This window comes from Thalassophryne amazonica, chromosome 2 (assembly GCF_902500255.1).
Source record: "Thalassophryne amazonica chromosome 2, fThaAma1.1, whole genome shotgun sequence".
NCBI classification, from domain to species: domain Eukaryota; kingdom Metazoa; phylum Chordata; class Actinopteri; order Batrachoidiformes; family Batrachoididae; genus Thalassophryne; species Thalassophryne amazonica.
This window is the reverse complement of record NC_047104.1, coordinates 131,302,686-131,322,158: the sequence shown is the minus strand read 5'-3', so window position 1 is coordinate 131,322,158 and position 19,473 is coordinate 131,302,686. Positions and strand designations below refer to the sequence as shown.

General features: G+C 41.7%; 1 protein-coding gene across 1 annotated transcript in view; it reads right to left on the bottom strand.

Moving 5' to 3' along the window:
• The window catches only part of serinc4 (serine incorporator 4), an 87,989-nt gene extending 69,022 nt beyond the window's left edge, over nt 1-18,967 (bottom strand). The window contains exons 1-2 of the mRNA XM_034193417.1: nt 18,497-18,967; nt 2,430-2,597 (exon numbers count right to left, since the gene is read on the bottom strand). Of these exons, the coding sequence (XP_034049308.1) occupies nt 2,430-2,597; nt 18,497-18,616 (288 nt within the window). The 5' untranslated portion in view covers nt 18,617-18,967. The remainder of the gene's footprint in view (nt 1-2,429; nt 2,598-18,496) is intronic.
• Between the last annotated feature and the right edge of the window lie 506 nt (nt 18,968-19,473).

The window sequence follows — 19,473 nt, the reverse complement described above, 5'->3', positions numbered from 1 at the left end:
AGGTTTTGTGAGCACATGCTGTGCCAGGCAGCAATGCATTATGGGGTAGCATAAGGTAATCTCAGACGTTCACGACAGGACAAATGCATTTCAGACACTCTGTTCAGGGTCCACAGATAACAGCATTAAACTCTAGTGCCTAAAACTCTCGTGAATATATTCTCTGGGTTTATAGATGTTAGTGTATTTGCGTTTGTTAAATTCCACGCATCTTAAATATAGCAGATACGGATTATCTGGAATTTTGTTTGACATTTTTTCAAGGCCGCTACTGCCATCTACTGGCCAGGAGTGTTCATGGCAGTATTAAACGTCTGGGTACATGGCTGCTCTCAAAGTGTTGGTATTGTCCATTGTCCAGGCGCTTTTTGTGTGCATATATGTTAACTTTGTATTCTAAAACTACGGTTAGAAGTAATTCCGACTCCTTATTGGTCCACACCAACGAGGTTGGCACCATGTTTTTAGTTTTTGTGGAAGTGACGACAAAAGAATAAGGCTCCTGATTGGATAGAATTTTAATCAGTACCACCACCCAAAGGTTTGGCAGACTAATTACAACACATTTATACAGTTCGATGTGGATGGATTTTTATTTTTTTAAACGACGTAGTGTGGATGAAGTTTTTTCCCCAAACTGAAAGGGTAAGATATTCGGTTTTACAAATACCCGACAACGTGTGTACATGGCCTTATGTCTGTGAAAGGCACTATATAAATAAATTTACTTACTTACTAATACTGAGTGCACGTTTTACAACATCATAAAAGTTTTAAAACATGCAATTGCGATGACACATCCAGGGCTCCGTAAAAATGCCTGTTTTTACAAATAAAAATGGCATATTTTACAAAAGCACATTTATCTTTAAACCAACACACGACACACGTCACATTAACGTGTTGGTTTACATAATGGATTACTGAACCAGGGCAGCACGGTGACTTAGTGGTTAGCACTGTTGCCTCACAGCGAGAAGGTTGTGGGTTCGATTCCCGTGGCCTTTCTGTGTGGAGTTTGCATGTTCTCCCCGTGTTTGCGTGGGTTTCCTCTGGGTGCTCCAGTTTCCTCCCACATCCAAAGACATGCGGGTTAGGTGGATTGGGATCTTTGAAATTGTCCGTAGGTGTGTGTGTGGGTGTGTCTGTGTTTGTTTGTCTATTTGTGGCCCTGCGACAGACTAGCGTCCTGTCCTGGGTGTACCCCGCCTCACGCTCTATGACTGCTGGGATAAGCTCCAGCCCCCCGTGACCCTTAATTGGACTAAGCAGTAGAAGATGGATGGATGGATTACTGAACCAATCACTGTTTAGCACTTTTACCCAGAATGCTTTGCGGTCTGTGTTTGTTACAAAACCTCAGAATTAGTGCATTATTCAACATTAAAAGATATATGTTATATTTTAACTTTGTAGTTACTTTGTAGTTATCCCAGAGAGTTATTCTATCAGTATTTTCAAAAAACCATAAGTTAGTATGACTTTATTTTTCAAGACCTCCGCCTGACCGGAGTGTTGAAATTAATAGGGAGCTGGTCTTATGACTGCTCAAGAAAAATGATTATGATTAGTAAAGAGTTGATTTTGTGGATGCTCTCAGGATTTGTCTGTACTGCTTCCTGCAGGGGGCAGCATGGTCAAACATTTTTGCTTATTCTTCAGGTCTTTTATCGCTTTTGATGCTTTCAAAAGCGATGGTCTTAAAAATCAATTTCAGCTCTTTAGTAACTGCAAATGTCCCATAGACAACACCGGAATTTATCGATTATCTGTAACTTCCGATACATTTTTGGGTGGTTTATCGGTTTATCTTTATCAAAGATAACTTTTCAGTTATCTTATCTGTTATCGAAGTTCATTTTTTGGTTATCTGTGCCCACCACTGTTGTGGGGTAAGAATGATTCTGAGAAAGGTCAGGAATCAGGAGTTAGTAACAGTACGTGTCATGGTTTAAAATCCTGCAGAGCACTCAAGGTCCCTGCTCACGCCAGGCCCGTTTGAAATTCGCCAATGACCAACTGGATGATCCAGAGGAGGCATGGCAAAAACTTAAATATACTGAAAAATATACTAAGAAAATCTTTCATCCTACCTGAATTATTTAATTGAACAACTTAAATAGTTCAAGATAACTGTCTTCCTCAAGTTATTCCAGCTGAACTAACTCATCAGGTTTTCCCATGAACACATTTCATCTTTTATCAGTAAACCTTTGTCAGTTATCCTAAATGGTTTGGAATCACACACATTAGAACCCCTCATTCCTAAAAGTTACACTGAAAAGAAAGCTCGTGTGATGACTGAAATCTGCTGTGGAGGCACTAAACATTTAAGTGCAGGGACATACGGCAAACAGCCTTTACATGAGTAAGAGGGAAGAATGTTCTTCACTCTGATCAGTTTTGATCAATAAATGCCCAATACGTACATTTTCCCTGACGAGCTCTGACACAGTGCGGGACAGCATGAGACAGGACACTGCACAGCTCATGATATGGAACAGGGTGTACATGCCCCGTGTGCTGGTGGATGATTTCACGGGAGGACAGAAGGCACAACAGAGGGAGCATGGAGCCGGGCCACAGCAGCAGCATATCTGAGGAGCAAACAAGGAGACAATCCATCATCAAAGCACAGACTGTGGAGTTAACTGCAGGTTGGTAGATATTAGTGAGGGTCTTTACTGTACCTCACCTAACCCTCACCCCATTGTTATCCCCCACAATGCAAAACTCTGCAAATACCAAAGTAGGTCCAAAGTCACACAAGTGAAGAAAATACATGGTGCAGTAATGAAAACTGATTCAAACGTTGAGACCTTTATTCCAGACACAGGCGGTTTCTATAATATTGCAAGGGAAGCTCACCTTCCCCTAATGGTGTGTATACACATAGGCAGGACGCGTTATGGATGCCATATTTGCGTGTTGGTGTGTGATATTCGTGGACCATGTTTTTGGCTGTCAAAAAACTCTTCCACGAATGTCACGCACCACCCTCATTTTGCCTCATGTCATGGAGGTCGCAACTGAGCGTGTGGATCTGTCTTGATTAGTGGTGATCCTTAATAGAACATGACAGCGTTCTTCTCTGACATGCACACAATTAAACCTGCTGCACCGCATTCAGTTTCATTGCTGCAATATGCCGAAGGAGGGCAGTGACGCCAAGTCAGCTAAAAGCCTCATTCCAATGCTCCTCAGCACGCTCCTGTAGGTGTTCCACCTGTTGCATGTTCAAAGGATTCAAAAGAATTTTATTGTCATATGCACAAAGGAACATGTTCCCTGCACAATGAATTGTGTCTACTGAATTTAACCCATCCTAATTGCCAGTTAGGAGCAGAAGTCACCATAAGGCGCCCGGGGACCAGCTCTAGATGTACATCCCTGCTTTAGGTCACAGCAGGGCTGAGCAAACCATGACCGACCCAAAGACAAACAACACACACATAACAGACATAAGCCAGCCTGGTACATAAACACATATAAAAAAGCACACGCAAGGTAAGGAAGAGAAAAAAACCCTCAAGGTCGCTGCCTTCGAGAGCCACAACAATGAGGAAAAAACTCTTATCAGCACAGAGAACAGTAAACACACAGACAAACAAGAACACAGGATGTGCCTGATGTTTGGGAAAACGAGCGAGACGAGAGCCGCGTGAAGCCACACATCTGGCTCTCTCAGTCTCCTCCTTTCTGTGCCACACCATGGCACAGAGCCCAACTAAGCACGCAGTCACAAAGTTCTTCTGCTGTGGATTTTGAAGAGCAAACTGGCCAGTGTTTTGCGTGTGCACACTGGATTAGATGTTATGTTAAAAGATCTCAGTGAGTTACTCTCTGCTTCCTTCTTCAGTAAGTCGTCGCAACACAACATCACAGTATTCTTAATTATAAGTCTATCCGGGCATATGTGGTAATAATTAACGGTTGGTGATGTATTTTATTCATGAAAATTAGTGACGGAGAAACCGAAGCGTATTGAAACACTGAATCAATATGAAGCAATGGTTCAGTGTTTTGAAGCTTTGATACAATTGCATATGGCGACATCTGCTGGCCAATCATTAAAATAACATTTGCACAGAACAATGTCAGGAAACAAGCTGTTATGTATGTTTAATAATAAAGGTTCTATGTGCTGCTTGAAATTTTTGATGATATTTTTGTTTAAAAACATTAATAACATTCTTGTTAAAGTATGTCCCTTTGGCTGCTCCCTTGTTTTCACTCGGGGTTACCACAGCAGATCCAAGGTGGACCTGCATGTTGATTTTGGCACAAGTTTTATGCCAGATGCCCTTCCTGATGCAACTCCACATTACATGGAGAAATGTGGCAGGGGTGGGGTTTGAACCGGGAACCTTCCGCACTGAAAGCAAGCACACTAACGACTTTGTAATTGTGCCATCATAAAATCCTGTATGTAATAGAGATTTGGACCAATTTATGATGTAAGCCGGCAATGAGCTTCCCCGCTTTGACAGACCAGCAGCCGCCACTGTCCAGACAGTTATACTCCTTTACAATGTTTTACATAATGGAGGGTTAAAACAAATCCTAAGAACAAAAACTGGAAATTAATGCATGAAATCTCGAGAAAGAAAAACGAGAGGGGCACTTAGTGTTCTGTCCCAAATTCCCCTTTTTAGACTCAAACCAAATTCCAATCTTTTGTCCACTCAAACGGAACAACCCTGTCCAAAAATATATTTTTGTCCAACAGATGTGGATCTGTTGGACTGTGGACAATCACTGGATCCCGAAAACTCACCTTTAAACCTGATTGTGACCTTGATTCTGACAGTTCTCCTTTGTTTCCAATTGCTGACCAATGATCCTGATCTTTGTTTTAGATGAATTAATGAATTTCAAACAAATTAAACACAAAGGAAGAAAAATAATCCCAAGAAAAATATGACAACTAAGAAACACAGATCACTCAACTTTGACGTTGATTGCTGACCTTTGATCATAAAGAAGTCTCACTGATGCTGAAATTTAATTTTGACTGTTGAACGTAGATCATGATAAATTAACTTTGACCTCAACATTTGATTCTGGTGACTTTTCCTCCATCCTGAGCTCTGGTGCTGATCACTGAGCTTTTATCCTGACTACTAATCTTTGATCCTGATTGCTTTTGTCTCTTATCACTTACTGAATTTTAATCCTAATTGCTGAATATGCATTCTTGTTGCTGATTGTTTGGACTCTGAGCTTGAGCTCAAAGCTGAAAGGATTAGAAAGCACTCAAAGAGTACATTTCTCCGCCAAGGCCGCATATTGTGGTCTACAGTGGGGTAAAAAAGTATTTTGTCAGTCCCTGATTGTGCAAGTTCTCCTACTTAGAAAGATGAGAGGTCTGTAATTTTCATCATAGGTACACTTCAACTATGAGAGACAAAATGAGGAAAAAACTTCCAGGAAATCACATTGTAGGATTTTTAAAGAATTTATTTGTAAATTATGGTGGAAAATAAGTATTTGGTCAATAACAAAAGTTCAACTCAATACTTTGCAACATAATCTTTGTTGGCAATGACAGAGGTCAAACATTTCCTTAAGTCTTCACTAGGTTTGTACACACTGTAGCTGGTATTTTGGTCCATTCCTCCATGCAGATCTCCTCGAGAGTAGTGATCTTTTGGGGCCTTCGCTGGGCAACATGGACGTTCAACTTCCTTCACAAATTCTCTATGGGGTTGACGTCTGGAGACTGGCTTGGTCACTCCAGGACCTTCAAATGCTTTTTACGGAGCCACTCCTTCGTTGCCCGAGCGGTGTGTTTGGGATCATTGTCATGCTGGAAGACCCAGCCATGTTGCATCTTCAATGCTCTCACTGATGGAAGGAGATTTTGGCTTAAAATCTCACGATACATGGCCCCGTTCATTCTTCCCTTAACATGGATCAGTCATCCTGTCCCCTTTGTAGAAAAACAGCCCCAAAGCATGATGTTTCCACGCCCGTGCTTCACAGTAGATATGGTGTTCTTGGGATGCAACTCAGCATTCTACTTCCTCCAAACACAAGTTGAGTTTTTTACCAAAAGGTTCTATTTTGGTTTCATCTCACCACATGATATTCTCCCAATCCTCTTCTGGATCATCCATATGCTCTCTGACAAACTTCAGACGGGCCTGGACATGTACTGGCTTAAGCAGGGGGACATGCCTGGCACTGGAGGACTCGAGTCCCTCTAAGTGCAGTGTGTACCATTTCTTACTTTGGTCCCAGCTCTCTGCAGGTCATTCATCAGGTCCCTCTGTGTAGGTCTGGGATTTTTGTTCACCATTCTCCTGATTATTTTGACCCCACAGGATGACATTTTGCGTGGAGCCCCAGATCGGGGGAGATTATCAGTGGTCTTGTATGCCTTCCATTTTCTTACAATTGCTCCCACAGTTGATTTATTCACACCAACGTGCTTGACTATTGTAGATTCACTCTTCCCAGCCTGGTGCATATCTACAATTTTCTTCCTGGTGCCCTTTAACAGCTCTTTGGTCTTGGCCATGGTTGAGTTTGGAGTCTGACTGTTTGAGGCCGTGGATAGGTGTCTTTTATACAGATAACGAGTTCCAACAGATGTCATTAATACAGGTAACAGGCGGAGGACAGAAGAGCTTCTTAAAGACGTTACAGGTCTGTGAGAGCCAAAAATCTTGCTTGTTTGTGGGTGACCAAGTACTTATTTTCCACCATAATTTACAAATAAATTCTTTAAAAATCCTACAGTGTGATTTTCTGGATTTTTTTTTTTTTTTTTCTTGTTTTGTCTCTGATAGTTGTAGTGTACCTATGATGAAAATTACAGACCTCATCTTTCTAAGTAGGAGAACTTGCACAATCAGGGGCTGACTAAATACTTTTTGGCCCCACTGTATGTGCCAAACATTCTTCTGGATGTCAGTTCCAGAATATATTGTGGATCACATCTGAAAATGAATCATGTCATTCCATGGAATATTATCTGTCTGCTCACCAAGTGTCATTGAAATTCATTCATTTCCTCTTGAGTGATCCTGCTAACAGACAAACAAATGGACAAACTGACAGACAAACTCTGGAGGAGGAGGTAATACAAATTAAAGGCAGATTCGGATTCAGAAAACTTTATTGATCCCAGAGGGCAATTTGTTTGCAGCATTCCAGAACAGTTCTCGCATACACACAACATACTACTATCCATTTCAATTACAAGTGGAACTCTGGTGGAACAATAAAAGTTATACGACATTTAAAAAAACCCAGTCCCCTTAGAGTTCATCAATTTAATAGTAGAAGGCACAAAGGAATTTGAGAAATGATTAGTTTTCCGAGCTGGAACATAAAAACGACGCCCTGAAGGCATCAAGATGAATTCTGGAGTCAGAGGATGGAGCGGCTGAGCCAGGAGACACTTTGCTTTACTCAGCACATGTTGCTCCCACAGCGACTGCAAGTCTCTCAATTTAACGCCTGTAATTTTAGAACAGGTTTTGACAATGCCCTGCAGTTTGTTTTTGTCCTTCACAGACAGGGATTGAAACCAGCAGATAAAAGAAAACGTCAGTAAACTTTCAATAAAAGAACAATAAAAATTGGTTAAAATAGTTTTACTCACATTAAAAGAGTTCAGCTTCCTCAGAAGGTAAATTCTTTGCTGCCCTTTTTTAACAGTGCGTTCAGTGTTCAGGTCAAACTTCAATTTATCATCAATCACAGTGCCCAGGTACTTGTAGCTACTGACAATCTCTACATTTTCCCAGCTAATGACACTAACACTGTGATATGAAGCACGTCTAAAATCAATCACCACGACAGGATCTTCCCTTTGATTCATTGAAACAACAAAATCTAATGGGTTCTTATTTGACTCAAGGCCGATCTCTACAACACATTTTATTCAAATCTGTTGATGTTATTTTGAGATAGCCTTTATGTTGTTAGCAAAAAACAGTGCAAACAAGATTTTAAGTACTATAGCTGAAATGCATTATAAAGGAAACTTTCCAAGTTGGTCAATATGATTTTTCTTGCACAGAAAAAAAAGTATGTTCAATTTACATACATGAAAAAAATATGTACATCGGTTGTACATAATAAAGTTATGTTAACTAAAAATGTTGTAATCATGCTCAATATACTGAACTGTCATTTAATCAAATAACATGACTTTTATGTTGATTTAAAGCTTTTTTTATGCTATGTATGTACAACCCCAATTCCAATGAAGTTGGGACGTTGTGTAAAATGTAAATAAAAACAGAATACAATGATTTGCAAATCCTCTTCAACCTATATTCAATTGAATACACCACAAAGACAAGATATTTAATGTTCAAACTGATAAACTTTATTGTTTTATGCAAATATTTGCTCATTTTGAAATGGATGCCTGCAACACGTTTCAAAAAAGCTGGGACAGTGGTATGTTTACCACTGTGTTACATCACCTTTCCTTCTAACAAAACTCAATAAGCGTTTGGGAACTGAGGACTCTAATTGTTGAAGCTTTGTAGGTGGAATTCTTTCCCATTCTTGCTTGATGTAAGACTTCAGTTGTTCAACAGTCCGATGTCTCTGTTGTCGTATTTTGCGCTTCATAATGTGCCACACATTTTCAATGGGTGACAGGTCTGGACTGCAGGTAGGCCAGTCTAGTACCCGCACTCTTTTACTATGAAGCCACGCTGTTGTAACACGCAGAATGTTGTCTTGCTGAAATAAGCAGGGACGTCCCTGAAAAAGATGTTGCTTGGATGGCAGCATGCGTTGCTCCAAAACCTGGATGTACCTTTCAGCATTGATGGTGCCATCACAGATGTGTAAGTTGCTCATGCCATGGGCACTAACACACCCCCATACCATCACAGATGCTGGCTTTTGAACTTTGCGCTGGTAACAATCTGGATGGTCTTTTTCCTCTTTTGTCCAGAGGACACAACGTCCATGATTTCCAAAAACAATATGAAGTGTGGACTCATCAGAACACAGCACATTTTTCCACTTTGCGTCACTCCATTTCATATGACCTTGGGCCCAGAGAAGGCAGCGGCATTTCTGGATGTTGATGTATGGCTTTTGCTTTGCATGGTAGAGTTTTAACTTGCACTTGTAGATGTATTGATGAACTGTGTTAACTGACAATGGTTTTCTGAAGTGTTCCTGAGCCCACGCAGTAAGATCCTTTACACAATGATGTCGGTTTTTAATGCAGTGCCACGGGCATTCAATGTTGGTTTTTGGCCTTGCCGCTTACGTGTAGAAAGTTCTCCAGATTCTCTGAATCTTCTGATTATATTATGGACTGTAGATGATGGAATCCCTAAATTCCTTGCAACTGAACATCGAGAAACATTGTTCTTAAACTGTTGGACTATTTTTTCACACAGTTGTTCACAAAGTGGTGATCCTCGCCCCATCTTTGCTTGTGAATGGCTTAATCTTTTGGGGATGCTCCTTTTATACCCAATCATGACACACACCTGTTTCCAATTAACCTGTCCACCTGTGGAATGTTCCAAACATGTGTTCTTTGAGCATTCATCAACTTTCCCAGTCTTCTGTCCCAACTTTTTTGAAACATGTTGCAGGTATCCATTTCAAAATGAGCAAATACAGTGGGGCCAAAAAGTATTTAGTCAGCCCCTGATTGAAGTTCTCCTACTTAGAAAGATCAGAGAGGTCTGTAATTTTCAACATAGGTACTTCAATTATGAGAGACAAAATGAGAAAAAAAATCCAGAAAATCACATTGTAGGTTTTTTAAAGAATTTATTTGTAAATTATGGTGGAAAATAAGTTTTTGGTCACCCAAAAACAAGCAAGATTTCTGGCTCTCACAGACCTATAACTTCTTTAAGAAGCTCTTTTGTCCTCCACCTGTTACCTGTATTAATGGCCTCTGTTGGAACTCATTATCTGTATATATCCACAGCCTCAAACAGTCAGATTCCAAACTTAACCATGGCCAAGACCAAAGAGCTGTCAAAGGACACCAGGAAGAAAATTGTTGATGTGCACCAGGCTGGGAAGAGTGAATTTACAGTAGTCAAGCACGTTGATGTGAATAAATCAACTGTGGGAGCAATTGTAAGAAAATGGAAGACATACAAGACCATTGATAATCTCCCTCGATCTGGGGCTCCACACAAGATGTCATCCTGTGGGGTCAAAATAATCAGGAGAACGGTGAACAAAAATCCCAGAACTATACAGAGGGACCTGATGAATGACCTGCAGAGAGCTGGGACCAAAGTAAGAAATGGTACACACTGCACTTAGAGGGACTCGAGTCCTATAGTGCCAGGCGTGTCCCCCTGCTTAAACCAGTACATGTCCAGGCCCGTCTGAGGTTTGCCAGAGAGCATATGTATGTGGTCAATTGAAACCAAAATAGAACATTGTGGTAAAAACTCAACTTGTCATGTTTGGAAGAAGAATGCTGAGTTGCATTCCAGGAACACCATACCTACTGTGAAACATGGGGGTGGAACATTCATGCTTTGGGGCTGTTTTTCTGCAAAGGGGGCAGGACAACTGATCCGTGTTAAGGGAAGAATGAATGGGGCCATGTATCGTGAGATTTTAAACCGAAACCTCCTCCCATCAGTGAGAGCACTGAAGATGCAACGTGGCTGGGTCTTCCAGCATGACAATGATCCCAAACACACCACTCGGGCAACAAAGGAGTGGCTCCATTAAAAGCATTTCAAGGTCCTGGAGTGGCCAAGCCAGTCTCCAGACGTCAACCCCATAGAAAATTTGTTGAGGGAGTTGAAAGTCCATGTTGCCCAGCAACAGCCCCAAAACATCACTGTTCTAGAGGAGATCTGCATGGAGGAATGGGCCAAAATACCAGCTACAGTGTGTGCAAACCTGGAGAAGACTTACAGGAAATGTTTGACCTCTGTCATTGCCAACAAAGATTGTTACAAAGTATTGAGCTGAACCTCTGTTATTGACCAAATACTTATTTTCCACCATAATTTACAAATAAATTCTTTAAAAATCCTACAATGTGATTTCCTGGATTTTTTTTTTCTCATTTTGTCTCTCACAGATGAAGTGTACCTATGTTGAAAATTACAGACCTCTCTTATCTTTCTAAGTACAATCAGGGACTGACTAAATACTTTTTTACCCCATTGTACCTGCAGCTCATCACTTGGCTATTCAACAGTTGACTAAATGATAACAGATTTGGACCAATTCACTTTCAAAGCTTTCATGGTCAAACCACCAAAACCGCTGTCATATCACAGTCAAATTAGTGTGAATCTTAAAATAACAGAAAATGCTAACATGCAGACCACACCCGGTCAGCTCTACAACAGTAGAGAAACCTATGGGCCTAAAACAGTAAAGAAGACTATCTCAAAGACATTTGCCAACATAAAATCACTTCATTAATTAAAAAAAAAAAAAACTTTTTAATTACTACTTACGTCCATAATAAAGGGGGCACAAACTATACTTTACTTGGCAGCAATTTTAAATCTTAAGGCTGCTATAAAAACTCGAAAGAAGAAACAAAAAAAAAATGAAAATGGGTGTAAAATTATGAGAAACAAATTTATGCAATTACCAAACGAAAAATACACCCCCCAGAGACCCTGGTTTATGTCTTTGTTCTGATGAGGAGCTTATATAGTGCAAAAACACACTCGGGAACAAGGGAAAACACACACACACTCATCTTCAACCGCTTAGTCCAATTAAGGATCGCAGGGGGCTGGAGCCTATCCCAACAGTCATAGAGCACAAGGTGGGGTACACCCAGGACAGGACGCCAGTCTGTCACAGGGCCACATACAGACAAACAAACACATTCACACCCACTCGCACACCTATGGACAATTTTTTAAAGATTCCAATCCACCTAACCCGCATGTCTTTGGATGTGGGAGGAAACCGGAGCACCCGGAGGAAACCCACGCAAACACGGGGAGAACATGCAAACTCCACACAGAAACGCTGCAGGTGGGAATTGAACCCATGACCTTCTCACTGTGAGGCAACAGTGCAAGGGAAAACAGTTCACCCAAAATCACAACTGAAGCATCTACAAATTCAAACAACCTTCTGGAATAACTGGAAAATAATAAAAATAAAATTTGAAAAAACAAAACAAAACAATGAACTCACCATACAAAATGGAGAAACATGGAAAAGTCATTTTGAAAACGTATATAGTAAAAGTAGCATGAACTTGGAACAATTCCACATCTAGCAAAAACTGATCAATATGGAAAACACAATCAATTCCAAGCCCCACCTGACTATGGAAATACAATATCTGAACTGACAAGAAAAACCCCAAGGCCTACTGTTAAAAACAGCAAGTAGATTTGATGGCATTCCTCAATAAAACGCTTAAAATACAAGCCACAAACTTTGTTTGGTTTGTCTAAAAGTGTTCAACTTGGTATTGAGTGTTGGATACTTCCCTGTTGTCTGGAATGAAAGACTCATTACACCCATTTAAGAGTGGAGACAAATTAGACCGTAATAACTACAGAGGCATCTGTGTAAGAAATAATCTGGGAAAGCTGTTTTGTATTTTTTTTTTTAAACTGTTGAATCAAACTTCCTTACTGAACACAATGCCTTGAGTACAAGTAAAATGACATTTTTGCCAAACTGTAGATCACACCATATTTTCTACGCACTAACTGACAAATTTGTAAACCAAGATAAAAACCAACATATTTGCTTGCTTTGTAGATTTTCAAAAGGCTTTCGGTTCCATTTGGCATGATGGTCTAACCCTGCTGGGATAGGATCCAGTGACAGGCAGTGTGTGATGTAGGCCAAGTCCAGAGTCCCATTAGCAGAGGCTGCTAGCTGTTGTGAAATGGCTGTGTTCTGTCTGAACATTTTATTAAAAATATCTGTAATAATACAGTATCATTTAAGAATTCTGTGCTAAAGCATTTCCATTGAGTGACATTTTCATGTTATGTAATTTGTGTGTTACTAACACACAAAGGTACTCCTTTAGCACTGTTAGCTGTTATCGGTAGCTTGGTGACATTATCTCCACTGTTACTTCATTGTTACTGAGGCAATAAGAGGTCACAATTTTTAATACCTGCACCCAAGCAGAACATCAGCAAAACACCACGCTTTTCCACAAAAAAATATGTTTTAATGAAACACGAAACCAAGGGTAATCTATTAGCTTTAGCTTCTTTAGTAACTCTGGGATGGGGATGTGTTTAGGCTTCATTCCCCCCCAAGTCATGCCAGTCTTGTCTGTGCTCCACCTCAGGTTGGTCAGCGTTAGAGGAGTTGAGCACGTCCAAAATGGTGACATCTAGAGTGCCCCATTTGTGCTTCAAAACCACTCTTAAGAAAACTCATGGCAGATGTCACGGAGGGTTTGTTCAACATATGTACAGTGACAGTCTATGATTACAGACTGTAACACGAGGTGACGGCCTCATGGCAAATAATTTAGGCTTTGGAAACACAAGAAACTCAAAAATGAGCTCATTTCAAGCTTCATGTAACTTCAAAACCACATATATGTCGATAAGGTAAAAGGAGCACCAGCCAATTTCCATCATCCCATTGAGCACAAGACATAATTTCAACATTGATTTTTGGTTGAAAATTGGGTGATATCCATCTGAACATCTTTTCACCCACTCTTAAACCAGTGAAAAGGCATGTCACAAAATGGAAATTTCATTCATTAAAAAAAAAAAAAAATGCTTTTTTCCTGTTGATCTGGTATGAATCAAAATGAACCAAATTATAATCACTCTCCTCATTTATAGGCCTTTTTAATTTGGATACCTACAAGACGCTTCAGTACTGATGACTCGTTGCGGCTGAATTATTCACCCGCCCTCCCGATTCACCCTATTGACGTTTCAAATCCCGCAAAACCTCGGAGAGGTCGCCGCGCTGCGAGATCTCAGTAACATTGAGAACTGCATTGAGACGCTCTGATCAGGCTGCACTTTAACCGCTGCACACAGACAACACCATTAACATAAAACTATTTTTAGTGCTTAAAACTCTCATGAATATATTCTCTGGGTTTTTAGACGTTGCGTTTGTTTTATGTAAACATGTGAGAATCACAGGCTGTCTCTCTGTTATTTTCAATGGGAGCTGCTGTGATCTACGCTCGCTTCCTGATCATGTCATTCTGGGGGAAAGTGAAGTTTGCTCTTTAACGTGTTGATTATTGTTCCTTACAACACTGTTTGTCCTCTTTGTTAAAGACTAATATATATATAAGATGTCTGAAATTCGGTTTGCGTTTATTAAATTCCACGCAGATTAAACGTAGCAGACACGGATTATTTGTTATAATTGTTTTAGTAAGTTTTCAGGGTATCATGCATGTAGTTTCTTATTAACATGATGAAAAGCATAAAAAATGCATTTTGTAGTATAATATTCATTTACAATTGTCATCATGTGGATCTATATGTTGTTTGACTGCAGCGACTCTCTGGCACGCAAGGGATTATGGGATACGTCAATAATGACATTTTTCCTTTTTGTTGTTCTTGCTTATGCTGAATTCTAGTGGGGGGGGGGACCTGTGTAGCACACGCGCAACATGCACTGTGTTGTTCAGACATAATTCATCGAGTCAGATCACCACCTGTGGTTACAATGTGTACCCTGCCCTACATGTCAACTTGCTTTGCATGTAAATGCGCCACCACTTAGTTACACTGTTAAGGTGCCCTGACACTTGCATGACTTTGATCCGCGCACTTGCACACACATCGGCGTGACAATCCCACCCACTGTGTTCCCAGCTGGATGTCGGGCTTTGTTCCACTGGATGCCAGGCATTGTGTGCTGGACGCTGTGTATATAAAATAATTATTTTGTAGTGGATTAATCATTTTTTCTCTGAGTTGGCTGTTGAAAATGCCTCTAATTGCTTCCAGATTCACAGAGTAGTGCTCCAGCTGCTGCTTTTCTCGCACTGAACGAGGTGGAGAAAGCATTCAGAGCTGTCTAAAAAGGTATTTATTTGCCATGTTTACATTGTCATGGCTTGGTAAAACATGTTCTTTCTTTCTTGTGTGCAGTTGTAAAAGTATGTTTATGATAGATTTAATATCTCATTATAATCATTCAGACGAGCTGCGCTCAGATGCAGTGCGCTGACGCAGCCACTCACACTGTTCACTTCTTCTTTACTCGACTTTATGAGCTGCACGTAGTGTTGGCGAGTAGATCGTGCAACGTTCACTACCACTTCATGTTTGTTCCATGACATTTATATGTGAAAGATTTTTTTGAACATTTCAAAATTCTTTTTGTGCAAGTGCACGCGCCGGTGCCCCTCTCACGTTCAGTCTACACCTGTTAATGGGTTTACTCTCCTGCATGACACAATGCGTGCAAGTGAGTGCATCAAAGTCATGGAAGTGTCAGGGGGCCTTAACCTGTCTTACATGTGTTAACAAGCCAAGACGCACATATCGCTGTTTTCTCGGCAGGACCCCTGTGAGGGTGATATACTGCCTTACATGTGTTAACAAGCTGAGATGCGCATGTTGATGACTTCCCGTCAGTGCCCCCACGGGATGTGCAAATTGATGTCTGCTGACAGGACCCCTGCGTGGGTGCCGAGCAGTATAAATGTCTGTGACTTGTGAATAAAGAACACTACAAACTACTATGACAAGCCATTAAGATATAGAAAGAACATGTGAAATAAACGGTGCGCACTTGCATTGCCAAAATGGGAAAATTGTGTCACCTTCCTCCATCACAACTTCTACAAAAACGACTCTTTAAACCCAGTCAAAAGCAACACCACAAAAGTCATCACCTCCCCTACTGTCTGGGCATTGGGCTTGAGACCAGAAGATCCTCAGTTCAAATCCCAACCTGACTGGAAAATCACTAAGGGCCCTTGGGCAAGGTTTTTAATCCCCTATTGCTCCCGGTGTGTAGTAAGCACCTTGTATGGCAGCGTGCTCACATCAGGGGTGAATGTGAGGCCATTATTTGTAAAGCGCTTTGAGCGTCTGATGCAGATGGAAAAGTGCTATATAAATGCAGTCCATTTACCATTCATGAGTATCAGACGCATAACGGCCCATTCACACGGCATACGACGATAGCTGAACGAAGGAAAAAAGCCACAAAGTCACAAAACGTCAAGAAAACGTGGACAAATGAACTTCCACTTTTCCCATCACCGAATAGCCTGCGAATCAAGAACACAAAAGGACTGAAAGAGCAGTGAAACGAAACAGAAGCTAATGTTGACCTTGACGCTTTAAATGAAATGTGCCTGGAGCCACTGCTGGAGCAGTGTGTGTCTGCATCCTACTCTCCTGTCCAGGACTCAGCCCTGGGACAGAGTTCAGTAGCGCCTGAGTCCTGGAGAAGGTGCAAAGAGAAGTGCTCGCAATCCGATCCACTGTGGAGATCTGTGCGTCCAGAACAAAAGAGGGATCACCTCCTTCATTATCAGAATCCTCACTGTCTGGTTCAGGCTGACGACGCACTGTGCGCTCCATCTTGCTCTAATTAAAAAAAAAAAAAAAAACTGAAGCGCTTTCTCAACATTCATAAGACATTTAAAAAAAAAAAAACACCACCACACTAACCACACACGCTAAATACTCCACCAAAATAATATACACTCCAAACACGCCAAATATTTCTCTCATGCATTGGAACATAAATGAATCATTGAGTTTGTAGATTTGCTTGCAGCTGTGTATGTTTGCTTTTAATGTATGCCTTCTGTCATGTGTAACCCTTGCTTCACTCCTGCCTACGTTTTTTTTTTTTTTTTTTTTTTTTACATTGCAGAAATGGGCTCCATTCTCAAAACGGTAAAGCAACAGCACTCACATTTCCAGATGTACAGCCAGACACACTGCTTCCTTGTCAGGGCTGGGAACGTCATATCGCAAAGTTCAGAGTCCTTCTGTGTCTCAAATTTAAAAAAGTAGAGAATATTGCTATTTAAACTCACAAGCAAACTTAAACTTCTCATTTCAGTATTGACAGCGAGACAGAGGGAGAGAAAGAGAGGGAGGGAGGAAGGGGAGAGAGAGAGATAGCTCTGTCTCTCTCTCTGTGCCTTTTTTTTCAAAACCCTGGTGTTTTTGATCACCTGGTGTTGCACCTGTGTGGATCAAGCAGTCACTCACACGCATGTGCATGGGTTTGATTGCCTCTTCTGATCAGGGACACGTCCAGTTCTGTTCACACATGCACAGGTGCTGCGTATGTGGATCAGCCACACATACACGCGCTTCACCTTCTCTCCAACTGATTCACTCTGGATGAAAGCATTCAGTGTTTGAATGTGTTGTAGTGCACGCACACGTATACACGTGCACAAAAGGACTGTCTTGTACAAAATTCAGCGAATGAAACGTTCAGAAAAGAATTGCGATCACACTGGGTCTTCTGTTTTTAATGTCACACCTCTGTGGATCAAAGCTGTTCACACCCGAATGTCCACTGCTGCTGAAACTTTTTCCACACTTGATGCTCAAAGTCATGCTTCTGTAAACCGCCGCCTGGTTGGCACAAACCGAGGTGCAGTTCACTCTGAGAGATCACCGCAGACGACACAAAATATTATTACGTCGTGTCCACCCCCAGCAGCTCCACGGCAACGAGACTGATCGTGCTTCTACAAAGCTCCCCTGCTGCAAAAAATAAAAAATAAAAAAATACGCAGCCATCAAGGATCACCTCCTCAAAATGTTTGAACTGTCAGACTGAAAGGGCCAGCAGGCTCTTCTCTCTGCACGGCTGGAAGACAGCAAGCCCTTCAGAGTTCATGGACAGAATGTTGCAGCACCTGAGAGGACACTAGCCGGACTTTTTGGTCAGCAATTTTCTCCTCAGGTGCGCACAGCGCTGGCCAACACCACGATCATGGACTGCCATGTGCTGGCAGAGGAGGCCGACAAATTCTTCCTGGCCGACCAGCACCACAGCATTGCAGCAGCTGCACTCACCCCATCACACACAGTGGCAGAAGCCCCACACCACCCACAGAGGAGCTGCAACTCTCCTCCACAGCAGCGCTCACAAACCGACTTCTGTACTGTATGAAAACATTCAGCTGTTCGAACGAAGTCGAACTAAACGCTAATGTTACAAAAACTAAGCAAATGATAAGAAATTGTCAAGAATGACAACAAAACGAAATACGGACGAATTGAGGTTTTTCGGCGGCATTCGTTCACATTTTTCGATAGTTTAAAAATCCTGACAAAGTGCCAGCTGCAGGAACGAAGCTGTGCACAGGTTAAACAATGCCAACAAAAGTCCAGATTTCTTGTTTCATTTGGGCTTTGTTGCCCTTCATTAAGTGCCGTGTGACCGGGCCTTTAGACCTTCAGTTTACAAACCATGTTTCTGTACAATCAATATTAGGATGACAATGCACTCGTGGTAAACTATTTAAACCCAGCAGCACCTTGCAGGCATCAGAACGTAAACCACCCTCGTCCATTCTCCTGAGCCACCGTTCATCAGCTCTCACCTGATAGGCCACCATGTTGAGGAAGTAGTTGTAGACACCTTGATGGCTCATCCCCTGAGTGGCCGACATGGTGCCTATAAACTGCTTCTCCTCAGCCACCACGGCTCTACATTTGGCCATCGAGCCTCCCGCATCAAAATGCTGTTCTCAGAGTAACTGCAAAGACAACATCCTCATTTCCTCAAGGATGTCACAAAAGAACTTCTAACTGACACACCTGTTAGAGAAAAGAAAAAGTAGAAATCCAAACGCAATGCTCAGTCCGGCAGATACCATCTGTACTCCTTATGCTGGATAAGCAGTAAAACTATTCCGACTGGGCTTCAGGCAGCAAAAACCTCAACTTGAGCACTGCTTCGCCGGCTGTAAACCTATCATCAATGGGGAATAAGTTGTTTTTTGTCCATTTCCTGCGTGCTTTAGCACTGCTTCTGTGCTGCTAGCTGCCAGAAAAGAGGGAGAGATGATGGCAAATGCCCAGTGCCCTCCCCTGTCCTCCCCTGCTCAGTCAGATTAGGCAGTGAGTCTGTGAGGGGAGGATATGTGAGGAGGAAGGAGGTGGAGGAGGTCGATGGGTACTATGTGTCAGTCCCATCTGTCCCTCCCTGCCCCCGAACTCCTTTTTTGCTGTGTAAACCCAACGGTAAAATGGATTGGTTAATTCTTCTCTTTCATCAAGTCTTACAACACTTGACAAATTTCCCGGTGTGATTTCGACACCTCAAGGGCGCACAGTGTCCCAGCGAGTGGGCTTGCTCCAAGTGTGAGCCCATGCTGCTCAGAGAAAGAGGACGCTTCGATAATCCTAACAACTACCGCCGCATAACGACCCAGAAACACACAAGTGGGATGGACTGGATGCATGTGATGGAATCAGCAAAGGCTGGGTGCATTAGTAAATGTGTTTATAGCTTAATGATACACGGGCTAGCGGGTATTTGGGCTCTAGTGGACAGCACGCAATGAAACAGGCACAG